The following is a 13,370-nucleotide window of genomic DNA, read 5'->3' on the forward strand; positions in this document are numbered from 1 at the left end:
TCTTAAAGGACAAGGTGTCATTTGTTCCTTTATTCAGTGGGCACCTACTATACACTGTTAAGTTCTGAGTGCTCATTTAACTCAGAGAGTGTACAAATGTAAACAAATAGACCTGCAAGGGGTCCATTCATTATCTTTATCTATCTATCTATCTATCTATCTATCTATCTATCTATCTATCTATCTATCTATCTATCTATCTATCTAGTATCTATCTAGTATCTATCTATCTATCTATCTATCTATCTATCTATCTATCTATCTATCTATCTATCTATCTATCTATCTATCTATCTATCTATCTATCTATCTATCTATCTATCTATCTATCTATCTATCTATCTAGAGAGAGAGAGAGAGAGAGAGAGAGAGAGAGAGAGAGAGAGAGAGAGAGAGAGAGAGAGAGAGAGAGAGAGAGAGAGAGCTAGAGAGAGAGACACACAGAGAGACAGAGAGAGAGAGAGAGAGAGAGAGAGAGAGAGAGAGAGAGAGAGAGAGAGCGACAGACAGACAGAGAGACAGAGAGAGAGAGAGACAGAGAGAGAGAGAAGTGACTGTTGCCCGCGTATGATGTCTACTGCACTAGTGATAATGATTAGAATGCAAAGAAAGCAAAGGATACAGGTATGGTAAATAATGAATCTACATTACTCTGAATGAACTCTGAATTCTAAATTGCTATATTTGGAGACATGGCCTCTCAGCCAATCACATTGCGAGGTCAGAACAAACTGTGACATCACCATTTCTGTGGGGACATCATTAAAAGGAATCTTAAGGGAAAAATAGATACAGAACATGTAGTGAAGCTTGACAGATAGTCTGCGGAGAGGATTGAGATACATTTTTTACAGCTGTTCACACTTGCGACTCCAATTGCCCAAACATGTAGATTTTTTTAGAAGTCCCTTACCAGCAACACCCTAACCTTCGACCGAAGTGAAGAAGGATAAGAGGATGATGAGTTATTTAGGACTGAGGTAAATAAACTGCAGAAGGATGCCGCTGCGAAGAAGTGATCTAAGCCTGAAACTAAACCATCTGACTTGTAAAGAAGGACCCTCACTGGCATGACCATCACCCTGTAGGTTAGGTTGAGCCAAGTGGTACCAATGAGAATGTCACGGCCACAATCCAGGACAATCCCTTTCTGACAACAACATCCAGAAAGAATCCACCCTCCACCTTGTGCTGCGTCTGAGGCGAAGAATGCAGAACTTCGTCAAGACCCTCACTGGCAAGACGAAGACCATCAACCTGGAGCTTGAGCCAAGCGATAACATAGAGAATGTCAAAGCCAAAATCCAGGACAAGGAGGGCACCCCCCCTGACCAGCAGATGCTGATCTTGGCTGGCAAGCAACTGGAAGATGGACTCATCCTGTCTGACAACAACACCCAGAAGAAGTCCACCCTTCACCTTGCAATGCGTCTGGGAAGACGCAATAGAAAAGGGAGGGCAGTAGTAAATGATTCAGTACATTATTTTGTCATCTTAAAGTCTGTCCATTCTCCATCTTGTCCTGTCTCTGAGGGTCTGAAAAAAGTACATTGTAAGTAAATGGGCAATAAATAGGCAAAAAAAGCATTGAAAAATAAAACAGCACTGAAAACTGAAAACATTTTTGCCTCTCAAAATCCAACCCTACGTCCTCGTCGTGAGAGGTAGAAGCAGGTAATGCTGACTAACAGGGCTCTGGTAAAACTTGCATAGGCTAATCACCTGAGCAGTGGATACATCCAGAATGAAAGATAGTACGAAAGAAAGTAGGTCCACCATGGTGTTCTATGGTAGGTAAAAGGTCTTTGCGATTTGGTCTGGTCCAGGCAAACAAGGCCCGAAGACAGAAAGAAAGAAAGTACGAAAGAAAGAACGAAAAGAAGTAAAGTACGACTATGTCGACAATATTGGCTGGGTCCAGTCCAGTACAACAATAATGTCCAAAAGAAAGAACGAAAGAACTACCGGAACGAAAGAAAGAATGAAAGAATGAAAGGTTCTTTTTAAGAGCCACGTCCTCTCCTGTTGCTGTGACCTTGCCGTGGTGGAGAGGCTTGAGAGACTCAATGACCCTGAGTGTTGCCGCCCCGTGGGGGTTGAAACCACCGACAGGTTCACAGGTGAGAGTCCAGACAAACAACAGCAAAGTCTCTTTCTGGAATGAGTGTGGTGTTTCACTGTTGACACAAACACATTGCTTGGAGCTGTCCTTCTAAGTAGCGTATAATCCAAGGCGATGCATGCACATGAAAAAAAGTCATTCAACAGGTGCATGCTAAAAATACACCTTTTTTTTTCTCCAGAATCTCCCAGTGCTAAATGTATTAGTACAACGTTCCAACTGGGAGCTTCTGGAGGTGGATTGTCCACTCCAGTTAGGGAATGAGTCCTAACCATGCCCCCACCCAGAGGTTGCATTGAAGCGCATTGGACATGCTGGCCATTCATAGGTACTGCAGCTTAAAACGGCCTGGGGCCACTGTCACGAACGAGCGAAAACGGTTTCAACCAATGGGCTCGACGCACAAGCTTGCGCACTGGGTTTGCGCATGGAGGTGACGCAAAACGTGTCACAGAAGCCCCAAATAGGCCCTGCCTGTCACATTTTCCAACCCGGAAGAAAGGGTGATTTAGGAGTATGCCCTCTCTATTATTTTTTAACTCTATGGTCCTAACCCTATAAGTGAAAGAGTTCAAGTGGGTCTTGTTCACGAGGGAGGGGAGGACGGTGCGTGAACCCACCCAGAGAAGCAGGAGTGGTATTGCGTTTGATGTACTGAACCAAAAAAAAAGGTGAGCCAGAAGGCAAAGCTTTTAAAATATTTACCGTCAATCGTCCTTCTTTCACCTACGGTCATGAAATGTAGGTCATGACCGAAAGAACAAGATGGAGGATACAAGTGACATAATTCTCAGGAGGGTGGCTAGATAGGGTGAGAAGCCCAGTCATCCGTGAGAGACTGTGTAGAGTCGCTGTTCCTTTGCATAGAAAGGAGCCAGTTGAAGTGCATCAGGCATCTACTGTAGTACCCTCCTGGTTGCCTCCCGAGGGAGGTTTTCCAGGCACGTCCAGCTGGGAAGAGGCACCGGTCCAGGACCCTCAGACTCTCGATAAATGGATGAAGATGGAGGAAGTGTTGAGTGTGAAGTCGGTCGGATAAGTGGTTGTCTAGAAATATCCACAAATCTCTGTATCTGTCTGTCTCCTGACATCGTAGATCATCATCCAAGTGCTATGATAAAGGGTACTGCACTATGTACTCTGATCACGGGTACAATGTGTATTGCATAACAAAAGGGGCATGCCGACAAGCATCTGCCCGTTGGGCACCAGCCTACTCTGGAATGATGCAATTAGGGAATGCATGCCCCTCCCGGTTATGCAATACCCGTTATACCCGTTGTAACACTCTGTCTGTCTGTGTCCCTTTTATGCCCATATATGGAGATCCCTGATGTCATCAGTAGATGTCCATATATGCGCATGACCATATATGGGCGTATTGATCAGATGGGCGGTTCTGGACAACCGCCTATCCAACCGACTCGACGCTGGGCATATATAACGTCGGCGACGTGAGCGCCGAGTTTGAAGTTGGTTGGTCGGACGGTTCTCGAGATATGTGAACTACAGACGGACGGACATGCAGAGTTTAGTGCATTTATTGTAAGATAATAGTTGGAGATAGGACTCGAAGCCGAAGCTGAAAGTTACAGAGGTTACAGCTCCACAGTGATCTGTTCATATCCACATCTCTTTCATTGGTGTTTATAAGTACAGCCTTATATCCTATTCATCAGTCACGGGGTATTACTGTTATGGCTGCCAAGATACAGTATAGTCTTTTATTGAAACCAAAGCAATAATATGGATAGACAAGTATTACAATCTTTAGGGTGTTTATAGGCAAAAACCATCTATCCTTTTCATCAGCAAGTGGTTATTGTTATGGTTGCCAAGATACAGAATATTATTTTATTGAAAACAAAGCAATAATATGGATAGCCAAGGATTGCAATTTCTCCGTTTTTTCTTTTGCTTTAGCGTGTACAGGGAGCTCTAGAAGTGTTTTGACAGTGACTTTTCTGTTAGCTATTTGAGCTCCGTTGTTTTGAAAGTGAAAATACACAGATCATGAGGTGAGAGTACTGTATGAGATCAATTTCGAGGGAATATTATTTTATGCCAAATCAGATAAAGAGGATAAAGACCTAGAACAATTTCTGTTCATTTCCTTCCTATTTCAGAGTAGCACATTTATTGGGACAGGTCTACAGTATGTGTACTTAAATGAAGTATGATGAAGGAGACATATGGAAAAAATATTTTGAAAAGAAAGTATTGTGCTAAAACAACTACAGTATATAACAGCCTAGAGCTTCTACATAAGGATGGCACTGTTTACATCTACACAGTATATCAAGTTGTCATATTATGTATCAAACTAAAACTGCATGCAAACCTCAATTTCATGTCACAGCAAACCCCTTTCATTGAATGGCAGTTATGTGTGCTGTTGAATTCTTTGTTGAAATCCAGTTAGGATACATCAGCAATCCATCAATTCGCGTGAAATGAGATGATGCTATGCTCATGCATCTACAATGCAATATGTTCTCTCACCCACAGGCAAGGACAACACATAACTTTCTGAGCGCTATTCTCCGCCTGGGGTGTTGAATTCACATTGTTTAGAAGTGTAAATCGTAAAATTTAAAATGTATGCTATTGTTGTCAATCAATTTGACTTAACCCATAACCATGGAAAATACTCGCTTCTGATTGACTGTCAGGTGTACATTTAAATCCTCTATACTTCGTTGACCAGGGACCAAATCCTTTCACCGAAAATAGCAGATCTACAATCTATTATCTACTTTGTAGATCTGATATTTACCGTGAATGTTCGCCTATGTTTGCCGAATGTTTGGGGTTCATGTGGTTAAAAGTGCGATATTGTTGTTCAGTCAATTTGATTGACTTAACCCATGACCACAGAAAATACTTGCTTGTATTGGTTGTGTATTTTAGAATCACAATATCAACGTAGTCCCGGTCAGTTAAAATGTAATGTTCTAAATCACAGCTTAAGATAAACTGTAACAACAGTATTACACATAACATAACAATAACAGCTCTTTGCTACTATGGTTACCAACAACACAGCTTTTGTTTTCAGTTCTTTCTCAAATATGAAAATGGTAAATATAAACAGAGATATTGCACGACAAGGCTTCCAGAAATAGGAAAATAATGAACTTGGCGGAGGAAACTCTGCCTCGCGTCATGGAGTTCTAACCCTTCGTCTCTTCCATTATTTTTCAATATTGGAACACCATTGTGCAATGAGTGAACATTCATTCATATATTACGATACATATACTGTACCATATATAATATATACTGTATATATGGGTTGGCGGACCACGGACCCCATATGACACATCTAATAATAAGTGGTTTCTGTTGTGTCTGACATCAGTGCATGTTGAAAAGTTTCATATGCAGCATCAGTGCATGTTGTACATCTTTATCTTATGTGCATTTGACACGGTTCCTGTTATGTCTGTGATTGTTCACATTACATGTCCTACCACATGTCTACATACAGCACCTGCTGGCTTATGCTGTGTACTGTATGTAAATATCTTTGATTATTCTCCTTGCTCTCCCTGCCCCTCCCCCTCCCTGTTCTTTTCTTTTCTCTTTCTGAAAACAACAGAAACGATGGAGCTTGCACAAAAAAAAATTCATCCACTTTACACTGTAAACCTGTGATGTGACAATAAAGTTGATTCCGATTCTGATGTGTCGCCCCCTGATGATAACTGGCACCGTGCAAGTGTTGGTGTTAATCCTCATAAGAGATTATGCACAGAGCCGCAGTCGCAGTCAAACTTCACAGTTATAATCTTCACAAATTGTCCTTAATATCATGGGAACAAATTCCGTTTTGTGTGTCAGCAGGCGGGTTTGTTCGGAGACAGTGGAAGGAGGACGCCTGCGGGGACCTCCTCCATGATCACATAAAGTGACCCTTTTAAAAGAACAAATCGTGGCAGCGGGGTGGGAGAGAATTATTTTGGACAAAACACAGACAGACGCTCAGCAGCTCACCTGTGAGTTGTGGATGTGGATGGTTCCCGGGGCCAAAGCCTGAGTTAACACCTGCCCTTGTGATGTAACCATGGCAACTGGCTGGTACAAGGTCCCACCTGAGGGGATAATTTGCGGTTATGAGTATCAAGTGGCTTTCCCCTCTACCAGTGAGCTGTCTGCCAGAAGCAGTCTGATCCCGCATTTACTTGATTGCCTTATTAACTCTGCGCCAGACAACATGAACCATGTAAACAAGAGAGGAAAAGATAATTGAATGTGTTTCTTCTCTTAACCCTGAAGAAGAGACAATGTTTGGTTGGTATCGATCAGGACACCCTTCATTACATTCTGTTAGAGCCTTGAACGTTTAGTGATCAAAGGCAGCGAGATTGATTGACTTTGTGTTGAAAGGTGTTTCCAGAAGACAACATTTCATTGTAGAGGCTCGACATCATTCACCCTGCCGCTCTGCATGAGGATATTGAACATGGCTCCGTTATGTCCCATTAGAATTAAAGCAAGTTAAATTATTGAATGGCAAAATGATTGGCTTTTTCCGTCATTATGTACACAGATCTGTAAGCCCAATTGTAACAACCAGGCTCAATAAAATCAATGACATTATGCTGAATGCCTGTTTGACTTTTTGGGTAAAGTCTTTGTTAATACTTTAAGTTGAGGGCTTGATGGAAAGATGAATACTCAAAATAATTGGGCAAGTTGTCACTGGCTATTATGGCATTGAGTAAAGTATCTGAAAATCTACAAAAATAGCTCTGAAACTTGCTTATATTAACCACTTTCAACCCGACAGCTAAAAGTTCTGAAAATTGCATACATTTTCAGAAATCTACAAGCAATTTGATACATTTTAGCGAGTTCACTGTCACAAGTTCACTGTATAAAATATAGGGCTTAAATGGTTAAACAAGACTGTAGAATCTAGTTTTCTAATGAAGTGCATGTTTATGGGGGTGTCATCTGCTTGCATTTTAGGCAGTTGTAACTGATTAATAACAGCTGTACACTGAGCAATCATTTGAGAATGCTTTCACATACTGTATTACAAACAAACAATTATTTGGGGTGTCTTCATCACAACCCATCCTGACAACGCAGTATAGTGAACACATCCACGGATGTGATTTCAAACTAACAGGGGTCTCTGTGGGTTAATGGTACTAATGAGCACAATAGTTGAATGTGTGTCAGTGTGCACATGTCTACTCACCTGATACCACCTGGGAGTTAATTGTTGCCATGGTCACATTGCCCTGTTGCAGACCCCCAGCGGGCACCACAATCCCTGAGGGGTTAACAGAGCTGGAGACAGAGGTCATGGATGGAGAGGAGGTCTGAATTAGTTCCTGAGGGATCATAAAGAAGAACTAGTGAGAAAACCTAAAGAGCTCTGTGGTGAAGTACTCTCGTCTCCCTCATTTGAATGAAATTAACTCCCTACAGTCCCAATTTATCCAGTGCCGTGTCGGCCAGGGTTATTATAGTTCTCTAAAGCTAGTGAAATAACGAAAGCTAGAATTGACAAAACATTTTAGTTAAATGAAATAAAAAAGATACACAAAATAATTGAAACTGCATTGTCTGTTTACAAAACTAGCTAAACTAACTAAAATAATCGAGAAAATGTGTCAATATTTCATACATAAGCCATTTATTTACCTGTTGTCAAAAATTGTCACAAATAGTGAAAATAGCCGATCTACAAGCTCACAACGCTAAAACTAATAAAAACTAAACTAAACCTAAAAATTATCAAAAAAGAAATAAACTAGCAAAAAAGTAACTGAAATTGAGAAAACACAAAGTCAAAATGGAATATAAAACCTAATGAACAATTCAAAACTATAATAACCTTGGTGTCAGCTTTGCCTGTTGGTTTTATAGAAATCTGGTAGCTAAGCTCTGTGGGTGAGGGGAGGTTGGTTACTCACATGAACCCTAGCATCCCTATTCTGGGCATGTCAGAATAGATAAACATTCGCACTCACAATGTGTCACAACGCACCAACGTGAGCTTGTAGATCGGGTAGATCAGCTATATTCGGCTAAGAGATTGGTGTAGAGGGAAGAAAGGAGGGGACCAAGTAAATAGACCCCTGGGGGGGACCCTGGTCAATTAAATATGAATGTACAGTATGTATGCATTCCTCATTCTCTCTCTCTCTCTCGTGGCTAAAACTCTGAACATATACAGGATCCATAGCTGACCTGTTGTAGGCCAAGAGAGGTTTGTGAGGGAGAATATGGTCCTACTCCAAGGTCATTTCGGAGCAAGTTGTCGCTGTGCATCTTAGTCTTGAGGCAGGTGATGTAGCGGTTACAAAAGTCCTTACAGAGCTCATTGACCTTCTCAAGCTCCAACAGGTGGATCCTCAGCACCTGAATGGCCTTCACCATCTGACGGGAAAAGAAGACGGAAATAATTTTACTCTCACAGTATATACACAAGATGTGACAATAAAAAAAAACCTTGACTCCTTGAACCTTGAGTATAGTATGACTAAATTATGCTAGACTTTCCGCATCAATTTTGGCAGCCGGATTCATTTAGCAGACTTTCACACGGACAACTTTTGCTGAAGTTGGAAACAACCAAACCGCAAGTAATGTCAAGAGACAAAAAAAATTGGACCTTATTCTGCTTCTACGATGTCCACGAATTGGAAACCTGTTCTGCAGACTAGCACTATGGACTTTGCTGATTACACTGTTCACTGAGCTTTGTTGAGCTTTCATACCCCAAAGGGCCCTTTTTCATAGTAACAGCTGCAAAACAAAAATGATGTGCTCATATCCCTGGAATATCATCCTGGATACTGTACTGTAAATATTTCCAAAAAGCATGTCATCCATTATTCACCCATGGCACAGCTCCAGGTTTATGAAAAGTCTAGGCTGAGCTGTCCGATATCACAAGTGTATTACTATTATGTATGAATTCTGTTTTAGGGGGGATTTTTTTTTTGTATAATCTTCTACATTCTAAGATATGTGCAACAACTTAAGCTTATCCTAACCACGTGCAATTTTCCAAACCACTGGAAAATGTTATTAATCTAATATTGGATTGTGTGTTCACTGTTCAGACAAATACTGCGTTGTAAACTCATTTTGGATTTTAATCCAGCTCACACCATTTGTTGCATGACATCCCTGTTATTTTTGTCTGCTACCTTTACCTGTCACTTGACACTTTATAATATTGGGCAGTACACAGTTTATATTTATTAGCTAGCTTATTCAATTATCACTTCTAACAAGCTTATTTTTTTTGCCAATTATCCCCCCCCCCCTTCTCCATTATTTAGTCATTATGCCAATTAATTCCTCCCCACCCACATGTCTGTGTTGTCACTGCTGTTGTATGTATCCTACTAGGCTGCACCAACGCTCCTGATTTCGTTTATAGAGGGGCGGGTGTATAGAGGCGCAGAGAGATTGCGCCTGATCCCATTGGTTCACCGATCTGTCCGTTAAACCCCGCTCCGTTAACACAACATTACGAGCGACGCCCACTGCACTCTGGTTGGTTGGGGAAATGAACACTTCCTCATACCGGGTACACCGACGCGTTGGTCCAGGCTTTTATTTTTTAGCAAAACTAAACAATAAAAGCCTGGAGATTGAGGCTAGTATCCTACTGACTCACCTGCCAGTGAGGAGCCCCCACCGGAAGGTCTTCGTCCTACTCATCCCACCCAACACTTCCTGCTGACAGGTGCCACCCCAGCCCGTAGGGGTATGTGCAATGACCAAATTCACTCTCCCCGCCCGCGGCTTCCCTACCCCGTCCCCCCGAACACGTGTGTGTTCGCATAGACACCCGACAGAGCCGGATGCACCAGGGTGGATTTGAACCCACAACCTCCTTGGTGGTGGGCAGGGAATTTACCACTGCGCCACCCAGACTTCCAACAAGCTTGATGAGTTAATTCAGAATGGGATGTGTTATTAGATATTAAGAAATAAAAAAAATAACATGGTAAAATAAAATAGAAAAATGTTTATGGCAGGAACATTTCTACCACTTATGTGGCATTGTGATAATTGCAACAGCCCACGTCTATTGTTAAAGGAACATGGTATTCAGAGCTAATACACAGAAACTTCTCCAGTGTTAATTCAAATCCCACAAGGGTCATTTTTTTCCTACACTCTCAGAATTAACTTAAAGCATATATAGATAACATTTTTATGAATACCAATAATACAATGGAAATAATACATCCACAGAACTTTAAAAAAAGTGTGGAATAAAAAGTATTGTTTTTCTCCTCCCATAAATATTAGAATTGTGAATTTTAATCATTTTGATTGCCTCTAAATTTTGTTTACCTCTCTGTAAGCTGATGGCAGCCATTATCCATGGGTGCACGTGGGTAAGGTATTTTTTACCGTAAATCTATTCTTGGAAGGTAGCCGTTGTTACAATGTTGCAAAATACATAATTGCTGCCTTGTATACATGACAGGGAAATAGTGAACCTTTATGCAACCTTTCACACTGAGGGTTTTATTGTGTAGGGTTAGAAAATACAGACAGGCTTGATCTATACGGTGTGTTAACTAAGATTGTACTGTTGCTATCTATGTCATTAGAAACCGAGACAGATGGTTATGATGGAATGTTTTTGTCTGCAAAATGTATGGAAAAGTCCATATTACCCTCTTCTTTTTTGTCTTTACAGTTATGATCTATATCATACCATCAATATGCTCCCCCCTCCCCCTCCTCTCTGCATGGCTTACTTTAGAGAGCTCTCCCTCAAAGTCGGCACTCAAGGTCAACTGAATGGGCTGAAAAGTGCTGGGCCAAGGAGGAGATAAATCAGCTAATTAAACCAGACTCGTTTAATCAGGGGACCAGTAACTCTGGTGCCCATCTCAGTCAGTCAGGGCCCTGCCATGGCGTTCCTGTCCTGTGGATGACTTAGTGTCCGCTGGGAGGGCCGCCTTGCGCTCGCTGCTCATAAACCACGCAGATGCCCAGCTAATTGACTGTTCAACACTTGTCAGCTTTACCCCCTCGTCTTTGTCTTTTCTCTCCAACGTCTCCCTCTCCCTTCACAGTAGAACATGATCAGCGCCCACCTACCGCTTCTCCTCATATTTAATTACAGCTAGCTGCTGTGTAAAGGGGGCAGTGTGGGGGAGGCTGTGTGGGGGATTAAATGAAAAAGGAGGTATTGTTTGGCAGTAATAACAATGAGACACCCTGTAAACAGATAGGGGCTCTATATTTTATGATTAGCTTGTAATGTTTTATCGTCTCCCCATTCAATCAAGTTAGGGAGGTTCACCAAAATCACTGCAATGCAGGCGACTGCTGGGCACAAGAAGGAAAAGAGACACTTTTGTGACAGCAATTTGCTGGTGCTTTAGTATTAAAGCTGCAATAAGGAACTTATTTTAACCACATGAACCCTAGCTTCCCCATGTCGATCATTCAGTGAAAATAACATATCAATAAGTCCACAATGCGTCACAGATGCAACGTGTTATGAGCTTGCACTGTAGATCTGCTTTTTTTGCTGAAGAGATTTGGTGTACAGAAAAAAAAGGAAAGGAGCCAAGTATAGACCTGTGCACTGACTCCGGTCAATGAAGTAGAGTTAATGAATAAAATGTTGCGGTGGTTGGAGGAGGCGGTGTCACTACTCTTCTATTGAGACTCTGAGACAACCCTGGTGTCAGGTAGGAGGACACCTACTTGGTTGACAAGTAGTGCTGCCTGAAGCTCATAAGGGAAATATCACGCCTGGCCAAGCAGGAATTCTGTCTTGGAGAGTGATAAAAATGTGGTCTCCCGTGCGGCAGACCCGCGGGTACAAATTCCCGGGTAGGACATAAAAGTTAGGGATTGCAGCTTTTAATTTCTCCTTTTGAGCAGCACAGCTGCAACAGAATTGGTTCGGCCCCGGGGAGACTCACCAGATTGTCTAGCTCTGGGTCCTCACTGAAGAAGGGCTTGTGGTCCTGCTCCTGTTGGTGCACAAAGTTCTCTATGTCCACGTCGAAGCTCGCCGAGGTGATGCATTCAGAGCCCTGGGTGGCCTGCTCACATTTCTCAAAAAGCAAAGCCAGCAGAGGGAACAGTGGATGTCTGCAGAAAACACAGGGGCAAGGAGTGGATTACAAGTCATCATCATACGCCGATATTGCTTAAAAGACCCAAGGCCGATTCTATAAAGGCCTTCTAAATCAGTAGTTCTCAAACTTTTTCTTGCCATGGACCCCCAAAATGATATACTGTATATTTGGCCGCGGACCCTCATCTGAAAATATTTGGTGCCAGGGACCCCAGAAAAGTTTTTAAAAAAAATCTAAATTAATAAAATAAATTCAAACACTTTCAAGATTTTTCTAAAATGTTAAAAAATATATTATAATTTTTGAGAACCACTGTTCTAAGCCATTATTCTAAATCCTAAGAGTTTTCTTTTTAATGGGTTAACCATATGAACCGCAGCATTCTATTCTATTCTGGGGTGAACAACGATCTACAAGCTCCCAACGCTCGTTGTGTGTAAATCAGTCATTTTTGGCATGCCAAATGTCGCACAATGAAGTCGTTATTTGGCTCGCCAGAAGGGAATGTTAGGGTTTTATGAGCTTCAGAATGTTGGGATGGGAACAAAAGTAAACAAGTAAAATACATGTTGTTGATTGAACACTAGAAATCAGAGCCACTGGGAATTAAAGCTGTTCAGATAGCATTTATTCCTATTTATTCTGATAACTGATTGATGTGATGTGATTGTTATCATTGTTGTATGGCCTAGCTCAGTTTATAACAAATACTTATAGAGAATAAATGCCATATAGCTTTACTTAAACTTTTTTTTTTTCTTACAGCCAATCATTAACTATACTGAAAATAAATACTATAAATAAATGTAGGAATAAATTCCTTTAAAAAGAATGCCACAATAACAGCCTCAATTAACATAAAAAAAACTAGATTTATTTTATTGCATAAATTAGCTGTCTTCACAAGAACTTTAATTACAAGTAACTTTGTTGATTTAGATTATTATTAGAAAACATACATTAACCAATTAAGCCCTACTATATACTGCTTTTCGAAAATAGCCAATCTACAAACTCACAACAGCATCGTGAGCTTGTAAAAATGAGAGATCGAAAAAGTATGACAAGTTTGGAAAAACTTGAGTAGCCTACTTTTCCTTTGGTACTGTCAGTATATTTTGTTGCCAATACTTTTGTACTTTTACTCAAGTGTTGGAATA

At 41.2% G+C, this 13,370-nt stretch overlaps 1 protein-coding gene across 3 annotated transcripts in view; it reads right to left on the bottom strand.

The window, feature by feature from the left end:
- The window catches only part of LOC308091179 (homeobox protein PKNOX2-like), a 90,195-nt gene that overhangs the window by 7,611 nt on the left and 69,214 nt on the right, over positions 1–13,370 (bottom strand). For all 3 annotated transcript variants that reach the window (XM_080436602.1, XM_080436603.1, XM_080436604.1), the window contains 4 exons: positions 12,052–12,223; positions 8,330–8,518; positions 7,332–7,467; positions 6,119–6,216 (listed from right to left, as the gene is read on the bottom strand). In XM_080436602.1, the coding sequence (XP_080292728.1) occupies positions 6,119–6,216; positions 7,332–7,467; positions 8,330–8,518; positions 12,052–12,223 (595 nt within the window). The remainder of the gene's footprint in view (positions 1–6,118; positions 6,217–7,331; positions 7,468–8,329; positions 8,519–12,051; positions 12,224–13,370) is intronic.

This window comes from Gymnoscopelus braueri (genome assembly GCF_963280865.1).
Source record: "Gymnoscopelus braueri genome assembly, chromosome: 8".
Taxonomy (NCBI): domain Eukaryota; kingdom Metazoa; phylum Chordata; class Actinopteri; order Myctophiformes; family Myctophidae; genus Gymnoscopelus; species Gymnoscopelus braueri.